We start from the raw sequence: 12320 nt of genomic DNA on the forward strand, positions 1-12320 counted from the left end.
TGACATATTTATAAACAGGTATGTCTATAGCCCTAAAACACAGAAACTTTTACCCTAATATTTTGCTTTTGTTTTTCATTCAGTTCACTTTTAATGAGTTATTTTTAAAAAATAGGTCTGCATTCGGGGCTGGACAGATGGTACAGAGGGCAGGGTGCTTGCCTTGCATGTGGCTGACCCGAATTCAATCCCAGGAATCTACAGAGCACTGCCAGGAGTAATTTCTGAGTGCAGAGCCAGGAGTAACTCCTGAGCACAGCCTGGTGCAAACAAAACAAACAAACAAAAAATAAATAAACCTATATTCTTATTGATAATACTGGGACAAAGTTTTCTAATCTTTGTCTATGTATAAGATTTTATACACAAATGAAACTAACTCAAATTGGTTTAAGAAAGGGGAGAGAAAAGGATGGAAGGTAGCAGAAAAAATATGACCTTTGAAGGAAATGTGATAGTGTGTAAAGAAAAAAATACAGGGGCTGGAAAAACCTCAGCAGATAAGGTGCCTGCCTGCCTTGCATATAGCCAACTATGAATCAATCCTAGGTATACCACCTATGGTACCATGAATGCCACATGGTTAACTGCTGAGCACAGAGCCGGGAATAGCCCGTGAGCACTGTTGAGTGTGGACACCAAAACTTTTGTAAAAATACAAAAAGAGCTTCCTTTCTAAGGTGATCAGTGCCCGCTTGTCTGAATTGAAGTGCAAATGAAAACCTAAGTAAGGGGTTAACTGTTTGAAAAGCAAGAAGTAGACTCTCGCTGATAAAACTGTCAGTGTGTGGGTCCCTTGGCCACTGCAGCCTCTCACAGGGCACCTGAGGAGGAAGCTGACCAAGGAGAACAATGCTGAGGCCGAGAGTGAGTGAGCTAGTGGCTTATGCAGTGGCTGTTTCAGGGTCTAAAGTCTCCATTCCAAGTTGCACATGTTTGAGTTCTCTGAACATCTCATTGCAAAGCTTGAGTCTTAGAATCTCTACATAGCATGCAACTGAATGGCACAATTTAGCCATAAGTGAGGGAGAAACAGCTATTGGGATTTAACATCTTCTCTCCTTCCCTTTCCACCATCCTATACTCAAGTCGAAGAAAAATGCCAAATTGATGGATCCAGGAGGGACAACAGACTGGAAAAATGTAACTTGCCCAAATATCTTGCAATCTACAGTGATGGTTTTGGACTGTTTCACCTACTAGAACACTTTCTTCCCCACTGCAGAAACAGCATCACGTAAAAATCTGGGTGAATCCCACCTCCCTTTCTTCCAAGGTCCCCTTTTTTATGTGCTACTGAGTGACTCTAATAAAATGTACCTTAGGACCCCAAATCCAGTCAATTGTTCTGTTCCATCGTCTGGCCATACTGATGACATTCAAGTCAACCTGAACAGAACTAATTCAGGAACTTTGCCATAGCAACTAGGAAAAAAGTGCTGGCTTTCAACTGGACTTTGAAATTGCCAGAGGGTTCCTTATGGAGCTGATTCACCTGCAGAAAGTGGGGCAGATTCAAGAAAATGACAGTTAGTCATATCAAATGCTTTCAATCCTTTGAATGTGAGCTCTGAATTCTGCATGCATAAAGTTAAATATAGCATTTGTACTTTGTGGACCCAAACCTACCAATGTGTTACTAAATCTATCACCCTGAAGTGAAACTACTCAGTGGAGTATTTATTTTTAGAAGTATATAGTGGGGTCTGAAAACTATGTATTTTAAAAAGATACTGAATGAAAGATTCACTCATAAGGAATAGAATATGTTTTTTCTCCACTTTTCTTAGTAAAGCGTGTTTTAATTCTAATAGTTGGAGTAAAGCAAAAAGATTGTACCGTGTGTTAAGACACTCGCCTTGCATGCAGCTGACCCCAGTCTGATCCCTGGTACCATACTTCTCTGTGCTCCAGTTCCTGAGCAGAGCCAGGAGTTAGTCCAGAATACTTCTGGGTATGTCCCAAACTCCAACCCCCCAAACCTAAATTATGTCATCAGAGTAAAGCGCATACCATACTCTAGGTCCTTAATAATAAAAGTAGCTTTTCTAAGTTGATCTATTATCAATAAGTAATTAAACCTTTGAGTTATAATCTGGTTATCTGGTTATAAACTAGTTTTAATGGAAGAATTGCTTGCATTAAAATAGATATCACTAACCAGACTATTTCTATGCAAATACTACACAATTTCTCCTAACTTCCTTCCACCAAAAATCAGTAAGCAGAACTTATCAAACCAATTGCTCTGTATCAAAGATCTCCTCGTGTTAAAAAATATTCCAAGTGGTAAGATAAATAACATAAGATTTTCTCTTGAACACTCATAGAAAAGTTACAGTTGATGTAAGCCTAACAAGAAAATATATTTTTACGAAAAATAAAAACACTAGTTTTTTTGTTTTTTGTTTTGCTTTGCACACCAGCGATGCACAGGGGTTATTCCTGGCTGTGCATTCAGGAATCACTCCTGGCAGTGCTCAGGGACCATGAGAGGGATCATGTGAGTTGCTGGGAATTGAACCCGGGTCAGCAGTGTGCAAAGTAAACTCCCTACCCACTGTACTATCGCTACAGTCCTGAAAAATAAAAACACTATTATCTTTCATGTCAATATTGCCTTCACTAGAATATTACATTTTAATTGAAAATAAAAAGCCTAAGGTGGTTTATTTAATCAGGAATAGCTTCTTAATGCAATAATTTCTATCTATAGAATAATAAATTTAAGCACACTTACCTTAAGAAAAAAATGAAATTATTAACTCTTTCTGTAACATCTCCAAATTTCCAAAACTATGTTTTTTGGAACAATTAACTGGCAGCTCTCTTTCCCTCCCTCTCTTTCTCCCTCTCTCTCTCTCTCACACACACACACACACACACACACACACACACACACACACACACACACAGAGAGACAGTTTATCTACACACAGTTTCTATTTATACACACACACATACACACACACACACACAGTTTCTCTCAGTTTCTCTTTGCACCCCTTATCCCCACTTCTACCCATCAGTGGTCAAATTAGACTGGGAACATCTTACTATTTATTCTCAGTTCTGAAACCTCTCAATGCATATTTGCATATTTACAAAGTGGGAAGTTTTGCAGTAGAGATACCTTTATAACTTTCTCCATCACAGCATTTCCAAAGTTACTTTTTTACATTTAACTACAGCATTTCACTTCCTACCCCTACCTCTAAAACCCCAATTCCCCAAAGTAAGTTATGGAACAGCTTGTGAAACCAGCTCCATAAAACAAAGTTTGGGAAACACTAGTTTAGTGGTTTCTATCTACACAGATTTTGCTGTCTGAATAATATGTAAGGAACTTTGAGTGACAATTGCACCCATTTGGATATAACTTCAACTGACTCCATAATTAGAAATTTAAAATGCAAATTTTTCAAAAGCAAACTGCCTTTACCATTTAGACATGTTGCTGAGATTTGGATGTGGGTATAGTCATATTACTTTCCAGTGTATCTGGTATTGGTAATAGACTCAAAAGACCTATAAATACTGAACACAAACAAGAGAAGCTATTTCTAAATTGCATGTATAAACAAGGGCCTAGGCTTTTTAAATACAGTAAATGTCTGTCCTCCCTCCCTGCCTCCTTCCCTCCCTCCCTCCCTCCCTTCCTTCCTTCCTTCTTTCCTTCCTTCCTCCTTTCTCACTCCCTCAACCCTCCCTTCCTTGTGTTACATGCCTCTTGGCGAAAACTAGAAGTGACTGGAAGCATCTACATTTCTATTCTGCACATGTGCATATTAGTAATTTTTATTAGTATGGGTAAGGACATGAAGGTACTGCTACTGAGCCCCAGAGATGGCAGTTAAGAATTATAAGATCATCACTATCTCTCTCTAAATATAATGAAAATTTAACTTTACAACATTCTTCTTAAATGAGACTCATCATGCTACTTGGCTATGCATAAATCTTGGCATACGAACACAAAAAATAAAAACAGGGTGGTTTAAAGGTTCAGTTATGTTGGCTGGATCATGAAGATTAGCTCCTCAGATGGTGTTCCAAAGAAGTCATCAAATGTAAGTATAATTAAAAATAAAAACCTGAAAAACATTTAAATATTGATACAGGAAGTAAAGAGATATAGGATAGGGTTGAGACACTACTCTAGATATATCACATCAGTGTATATCATAAAAGATTAAAAGGTGCAATTGTTTAGGAATATAATAATAGTGTTTTAGCTTTAGCAAGCATATTTTCTGAAAATAAAATAAAGGGTAACATTCCTGCAGCAGAGGCATACAGGATGTAAAAGTTTATACAATTTAAATTTTAGGACATTTACGTTGAAGGTATTTTTCAAATGTGATTAATTGAATTTATTAATATTCTCTATTCATCCTTGGTCCTAGAGACAGAAAAGTCCTATTCTCAAATTGGTAGACATGGATTTCTGTCACCTTTTCAAATCACACAAATGTTAGCCACTGTATGCTATAATCAGCATTCTCAGTGCTGATACAAGATGATTTTAGTGGTCAGGAGAAAATTTTCTACTTTAATAACAAAGGTGAGTATGCTGACAATATAATGATAGCTACCATTAATAGAATATTGTTAGGTGCTACCAACAAAAATTCAAGTATATTTGAATGGCCCTCACAAGATGACTATGTGGTAACTAGTTTTGTTACCTCCAATGAGCAAAAGAAATTGTAAGCACAGAAAGGCTATGTAACCTACTGAAATCCACACAGTGGGCTAAATGGGCTACTGAGATTCAAATTCAGGAAGTTTAGCAGAGCTCAAATGATTTCATCTCATAAACTTAGAAAAACTGAATACACTTAATAAAAACAGTAAGAAATATGAATCTGTGTGTGTGTGTGTGTGTGTGTGTGTGTGTGTGTCAAATGAAGTCACACAAGGTTTAGGCAAACAAGTATCTGGTATTCTGGTATTCAGGAAGCAATGCTGTAACACATAATTACGTGGGGTTGATTGCAGGAGTGGTAAAGGGTGGAAATAACTAGAGATGAGAGATGAAGGATTCTTAGAAATTGTGAGATGACGGCTACTAGGCAAACAACAGGTTAGAAACTTGGGTTAAACTCTTACTGCAGAATTCCTGAGATGAAGAGCCCGAATTTTCAACTTACCTGTTGTCAGTTTTGCCCCCAAAATTATTTTATACAGAAAGACAGCATACAATCACATTTCTATGGGAAATATAAATCATTCAAATCACTCTGGAAAAGAAATGGCTCAATTACTGTATATTACAATTTAAGAAAAATATCAAACCAGAAAAAGCTGACAACCAGATCAAAAGCATTGTAGGATCTTTCTTGTTCATTTCTCTAGAGGTTAAACCAGAATATTTTGTTAAGAGGGCATAAGTTTAAGGTCTAGCTAGGGAATAAAGACATGTTTTGTCTGACACTTTCCAAGTCAAATCCAACATTTATCAAATGATTCTTAAGTATAGTATTTAAAAAAAAAACACAACGCAATAGTCAGGAGTTGGCAACTGAGGTATAGTAAGCTTTCATTATTGTACATTTGTATTTTAAAAATTCAATTTTTTCCTTAAATATGCAAAGGTGTCTCTAACAATTTCTTTTTGTAAAGCTCTCTCTGAAAACAATTAAAAATGAAACTCCTGTATCTAAAATGAATTTTTGATGTTTGGAAGTTTAAAATCTCCTAAAATTTGGAGGTGAAAAAAAAGGTGTATAGCAATAGCTAACTCAAGTGTAACTTATAAATTAATAAAAATGGTTTAAACCAAAAGTAACATCTTAGAGTGGCATTTAAAACAAAAAAAAGTACTTAATTGGCACTTAAAATTTCTTCATACAATTTGTTATTCATTAAATCAGAGGAAAATATGTGCTACTATTTTTGATAAGGCAAACAATACTCAAAATTGGCATTAACTAAACACAACTGGCCACCACTATGTGAAAAACCAAATGTTTTAATGAGGCTATCAAGAACAACAGTTCAATTATTTCATTGGATACATTAATATTGATCCATAATATACAGTGCTATGGACCATACAGAAATTATTGCTGCATCCAACAGCAAATGACTATTATTAACATTACAGTACCAAGCGTCCGCAAGAGACAGTAATTTGTCATTTTTTTCAAGAAGTAGGGATTTTATATATATATATATACTGTTATTAACATCAACTTTCCCCCAGTGCATTTAAAAATATTAGTAAGTACATTCCTTTGTGCTTTATTTCATGTCTTTTTAATTTCCGATGTACTTAATTTGTTCTTATTGCTTTAGTATTTAAAAACAACCAGAAGAAACTTTGTTATCCTATGTATGACCAGGTTGGTTGTATTTTTTTTTTTGGCAAAGTCAGAAGGTTTGGTATTTCCATTGCCTTATCTAAAGGCAGGTGGACAAGTTTGGCATTTTGGTCACTCCAAATAAAGGCCCAACCCCGAGTCAAAATTCTGCACCCAGGGGCTGGGGAGTGGTATGGATCATTCTCTTACTGTTCTAAATGACAAGCCCAAATCACTGCCTCTTGGCTGAACAAGGTCCTAAGATGAATCCACACTCTGTTTGGCAAAAAAGAAATAAATAAAACCACTCCACAGGTTTCAGCATTCTCCTGGCCGATTCATCTGTCACTCCCAGAAATTGTCTCTTAAGAAAGGGAATGAACACAGATAATGGTGAGCTCAGGAGTTGCGGGCCAGGGCAGTGGTACAAGATGCCATTTCTTTCAACAATGCTTTCTATTAAGTTACTCAACCAGGGCCATAGTCTCTAGGTCACTGGATGAGTAAACCTTGCTTTATTTTAAGACCCAATCAAAATCAGCTAAGGAAAACTCGCATCATACCAGCGCAATCTTCGACATTTGCACTCAACACCCCTTCCCCCCATATAAATATGAAGAGAAAAATAGACAATGCTATGATTGTATCAATGAATACTATGGTACAATTAGCTGTTCATGCATATTTGCATCACTATTCTAGGAAAAGGGCTATACAATTAAGGGAGTTGAAAGAATGGGAACAAATTTTCCCTACCCCCTTAAGTAATAAAGCTATAAAAACGATAGCATCATCAATGGTTTCAAGGATTCTCACTGTCCAATCTCCAATGGAACGATTTTGTATAAGCCATCCATTCAAGCACATCTTACAATCACTCCTTCTATCTGAACCCTCCAACACCCATCACCAATTCACATTTGATATTTAAATTCATTTTCTATCTTTTTTATTTTTTTTTTAAAAAACCCTCTGGAATAAGGTTCTCTGATGAAAGAAGTTGGCACTGTCACTAAAATATATTTAATATTAAAAATATCTGAGGGAAAATTGGAAGCTCTTATATTGTCTACATAGGCACCATGCTATACGTTCTTTTTAACTATAGATACCATCTTGAAACCTTCTCCTATATTACGGTTCAGTCAGTGCTAGTCCAAAAAAGACTACTGCTATATTTAAGGCACTTCATTCTGAATGGATATGCATTATGCCACTAGCTATTCAACTGTAGGCTGCTACTGAGAAATTCCATTCAGCAGCCTGCCTCTTAACACCATATGTCATCTGTATAAAACATCTAGGACTGATAGGATACATGTAACACTACTGTTATTGCATAGGACTACACAAGTAGATAATGCACTGAAACTAACTTTACAACATTGCTGCTTGTTAAACATTGTTATCAAGTAACAGTAATTTGCCAATACAGTATTCCTCTCTTTTAAAAAACACTCAGCAAGTTTGCTGAAATAAAGCCCAATTTTTAGGACCATACTGGGTGTATTAGCACTACAGGTATCAGTCTCCAAGAATATTGCTATTTTTATATCACTAAAAATAAATAGGTAAGTTTATCTCTAAAAAGCTGGTTTTAACCTATTAATACTACACCTTAAATGTGTGGAAAACAGTTCTGAGTGAGATTGTAATATACAAAATATTCGCAAAGCTCTCTTCAAACATAAACCTTGCATAAAAGTTTTCTTTCATGTGTGTATAAAGGATGCAGAAAACTACCAGTGAATTGTAAAAATATTGAAAACTTGTCATTTTACGATGCATTTGCTTACAAATTAATACAAACATATTGAAAAGAATGATGATAATAAGGAATCTGTACAAATCAAATGAACAATGAAATGATTTAAAAATAAAAAAACTAAAGCCAATTAGAAATGTGCCCAGTTTAGTTTTCTTATCAAAAGAGAAAAAAAATAAAAATGTCAAACTTTCATTACTCTTCAATACTTTACTTTGAGACATTAATTTCCATTTCTAAATAAAATATATCTTCTGAAAAACTGTATCGCATTGAAAAGGAAAACTGTAACAGAGCACATAGTAAAAAAAGCCAGGGTAGATCCCACATTTCTGAGCCTTGGTCTGTCTCCTTTCCATTTCCATTGTACCTAAGTAAGGGATAAGTTATGTTCTCTAATCATACTATCCTCAAAGAAATGGTTGTAGTATATTTTTTCTTTGACTGAATATAGTATTTCTTTAAATAGTTTGTAGTACAAAGACTAAATGATGCTAGGTACTGTATCTTTAAGGCAGTACCAACGAGTGAATACATTTATAAAACAGGAAGGAATAAAATTGCAAGAATTTCTTTTCTTCTCCCTCTCTCTCTCTTTCCTCTCTCTCTCTCTCTCTCTCTCTCTCTCTCTCTCTCTCTCTGCCACCTTACATTCTTTCAATTAAATTTTACATTTAATTTTCAAGGAAGTCACAGGCATAAAAATCTCAAACCAAGTTTCCCCTGAATAAAAATGGACAGAAATTGCTCTGATGCAAAAAAATCCTCTTGCTCAGAAAGCTAAAGTCCAGGGTGAATTCAGTTCACAGATACTGTACACTCATTGTACAATACTTTGGAGGCATTTGTAGTTGTAAAATAGAATATACAAGTCTTGTTTCACAAAATTCTAAAAATAAAATATATCTTGGGCTATTGATAAAGCATGAAAAAAATTCATATTAAAGGAAAATTATCATGGAAAAAAAAACCCTTCAGGTAAATTATTAAATCTACTAATCAAGAAAGGAAGCAGTCTGTGAGGGTAGCGCAGGGCAGCTGGCTAACAGGCGTGCTCTGCATCTTCCATGCTCATACTGCTCCTGCGGCTGCTGGTTTTGGAGGCTCCTGGAGACACGGACGACAGAAGGGGATCCGTTACTCCGACGGGGGAAAGGGTATCATCCATGAGGATGTCTTCCAGTTTGGATCCCATTTTGGGGGGGACACTATAGACTTGGCTGTTCTCGGTCCCCGTTCCCAGGTTGTTGTGGAAGGAGATGGTGCCGTCGGTGAGATCTAGTGTGGTGGTACAAGTTAGGTCTGCGTGGTGCTGAAGAAGGTCTTGGTTGCAGTTCTCCAAGGCTGGTTCTTGCTTGATGAGTCGATTCACCAGATCCGGAGAGCAGAGACCAGTGGAGGGAATGAGGGAAAGTCCATGTGCTCGAGCCTGCATTTCAAGTTCCTAAAATGAAAGTACAAACCAGACACTTGAATCTGGAGCCCAGAGAAGCTGGGGCAGTGAATCTATTCTGCATTTGATGCAGTGACGGTTGCCCAGATGCAGATGAGTATTATACCATGAGTGAGCCCTGATAAGGGTGAGGTCTCTGGGTGATTATGGCATATCACAGTAAACTCTTCAATTTTCACAACTGCCTCCTTCCAGTGATGGGGACTGATAAAGGGGAACTGTGAAGAGTGGGAGGGGACCGGAAGCGTATGCAAAATCTGAAAGCTTTCTACTCAGTTTGCTATGAGCCTAAAACTTCTCTCAAGTTCTGTTCTACATTTCTTTTAGGCACATAAAATAGGTAACAATAGCAACTATATGTGGTTACTTTTAAGAAGCATATGATTAAAAGTATATTTTTTTGCTATTTTTTAAATAAATATTTACTTATAAAAGACTTAATTCAGAGGCTGGAGAAATAATTCAAAGGTTTTGGAGTGCATGCCTGAGGTCCTATTTTCAACCCCTGCTGTCACATGGTCACTGCAGTACTGTGAGGTGTACCTCTGGTGGAGTCTGAACATTGTTAGGCCAGATACTGTTGGGCTGTGTCAGGGGGAGTGACCCCTGAGGACCTGATCACTGCTGGGGAGCAACATAAATAAATAAATAACTGTAATTCAGCATAGTGTGAGAAGCCTGGGATAGGGCATTAGGTGTTAGACTTTCATGCATTAAATATAAAGATGTTCTCTTACTGTTCACAGGGAGCATGAGTTAAACACATGAAGGCAAACTATTCAGTAAATAATAACATAGTTTCATGGTCTCTGGACTAGGCTGAGATAGTGCAGAATGTTGCAACAGAATCATGAAGCTCTGGGGTCATTTTTAAGTGTCAAGGAGCCAGGAATGTAGCTCCATGCTGGAGCTATGAGGCCCTGGGTTTGATCCATGACACATGTACCCTACCCAAAATTGCCATGGAAATGGTGTACTCCTGCAGGAACAGTCAAACGCAAACATTCCACTACATCAGCATTAGATTCTGCCATAATTCTTTTCTATCACATCATAACATTGCAACGCTGCATTTTTTTAGTGTTTGCTGTGATCTAAAAAGAGAGAGGAGAAAAAAAAGAACTGCCTGAAGATCACTGGGAGATGGGAGATGTGGGTGGCAGTGGCTGATGATTCAAAGGCTTGGGAACTTGTGCAGCACGACACATCTCATTTAAAAGTAATGTGTTATTTAATGTAAAACAGAAATACATTTGTCATGCAATTTATATGGAGACTAAGTAGTCAGGAGCTAATTGAAATAGTATGGGTTTTTGTTGTTTCAATTTTTTTGTTTTGTTTTCGATTTTGGTGTAGAGATATGGTAAAAAATTTTTTTTACTAAGACACAAAGCACTGTGACCTAAGAAAGTCTGGTTAGTAACGGCAAGGTTCTGAAGGTTCTCTCAGGTACCTTAAATTTGAGAAGCAATGCTTAACCTGTCGAACAATGGCAAAAGAAAGCAGTCTTGTTTTCTCTCCACCCACAAGTAACCTTCTATCTCTAAGAAGAATAATCTTTTCCTACACTTTTTTTATATCCGCCCCATTAAAGACAGTAGAGTGAGTGTGTGTATGTGTGTGTTCCTCCAATACACATATTAGCATCCTAACCTTAGTACTTCCGAATGTGACTGTACTTGGAGATAGTGTCTTTAAAGAGGTTATTCAATTAAATAGATTAGGGTAGACCCTAACGCAATATCCAGTGGGGCTGCATTAGGGTAGACCCAATAGGATATCCAAAATAAGAGAAGCTTCAGACACAGAAACAACAGGTTTCTTTCCTCTGTGAGGAAAACAGTGGGGAAGCAACCACTGACTACTTCTGTAGAAAGGACCTGGGAAAATGCCCAACCCTTCCCAACCTTGGTCTTGGATTTCTAGCTGCCATAATTGCAAGAAAATTCATTTCTGTTGTTTATGCTACCTGCATCTGAGATATTTATTAGCTTCCTAATCCCCTTCTTGCATGTCAGAGACTCTCAGTACCCAACTTCAAAATGCCCCTTCAAACCAGCTCCTCTTGTGTTTCTGTGTCCCGAGTATCCCAGGATCCTCCTACATGAAAATCAACTGATGCCCCAATTCTGCTTCTAACAAGGACAAATGCTTCTTATACTTGAGCTCTAACAAATGGGAGAGAGCAGAATACAAAGTTGGGGCAAGTTGCCTTATCTCTCCTGAGAGGAAAAAAAAACACTCTCCAGCAGGCTGTACCTCTCAACCTTTGCCCACCAGCCTCGAAACATATGCTCCTGAAACACCAAATTCATCTCTGGCGAAGGCTACCTTAGAAGGTCTTTCTCTGGATGCAATTCAAGTAAGAGATGAAAGCGGGAGATGTCGCCCAGGCCCGAGCGTGTTGCTTTCCACACCTCCAGGAACACCAGTCTCTCCAGGCATCGTTTAGAGCCCTAAGCTATTTAATAAAATGGCAGTTCCAATGATATTAAGGTTTCATGCTCTTTCTTCTGTGAAAATTTCTGCATGCATCACTTCAGAGTGAAAATGAAAGGAAGCCCACGGGCCCAAACGGAGAACGCTCTCCCTTATAAATCTACTCCTACCTGCTAATAAGAACAGCAGACACAAATCTGTCTTCAAAAACAACTGAAAATTAAGTTGGATTAAGAGAGGAAAATACCTTACTTTAATTCTTTGCTATTGCACTTACAATGTTTACCTGCTGATGAAAACATTGCTTAGCTTCATCATCAATGTGATGAATCTCATCTAGAGAACACGGGCTCACTGT

At 37.3% G+C, this 12320-nt stretch overlaps 1 protein-coding gene across 9 annotated transcripts in view; it reads right to left on the reverse strand.

Moving 5' to 3' along the window:
* Nucleotides 1-5954: 5954 nt before the first annotated feature.
* MITF (melanocyte inducing transcription factor) overlaps nucleotides 5955-12320 on the reverse strand; it is a 251667-nt gene continuing 245301 nt past the window's right edge. For all 9 annotated transcript variants that reach the window (XM_056108012.1, XM_056108010.1, XM_056108015.1 and 6 more), the window contains one exon: nucleotides 5955-9514. In XM_056108012.1, the coding sequence (XP_055963987.1) occupies nucleotides 9113-9514 (402 nt within the window). In that variant the 3' untranslated portion in view covers nucleotides 5955-9112. The remainder of the gene's footprint in view (nucleotides 9515-12320) is intronic.

This window comes from Sorex fumeus, unplaced genomic scaffold (assembly GCF_029834395.1).
Source record: "Sorex fumeus unplaced genomic scaffold, SorFum_2.1 ptg000191l, whole genome shotgun sequence".
Classification (NCBI taxonomy): Eukaryota; Metazoa; Chordata; class Mammalia; order Eulipotyphla; family Soricidae; genus Sorex; species Sorex fumeus.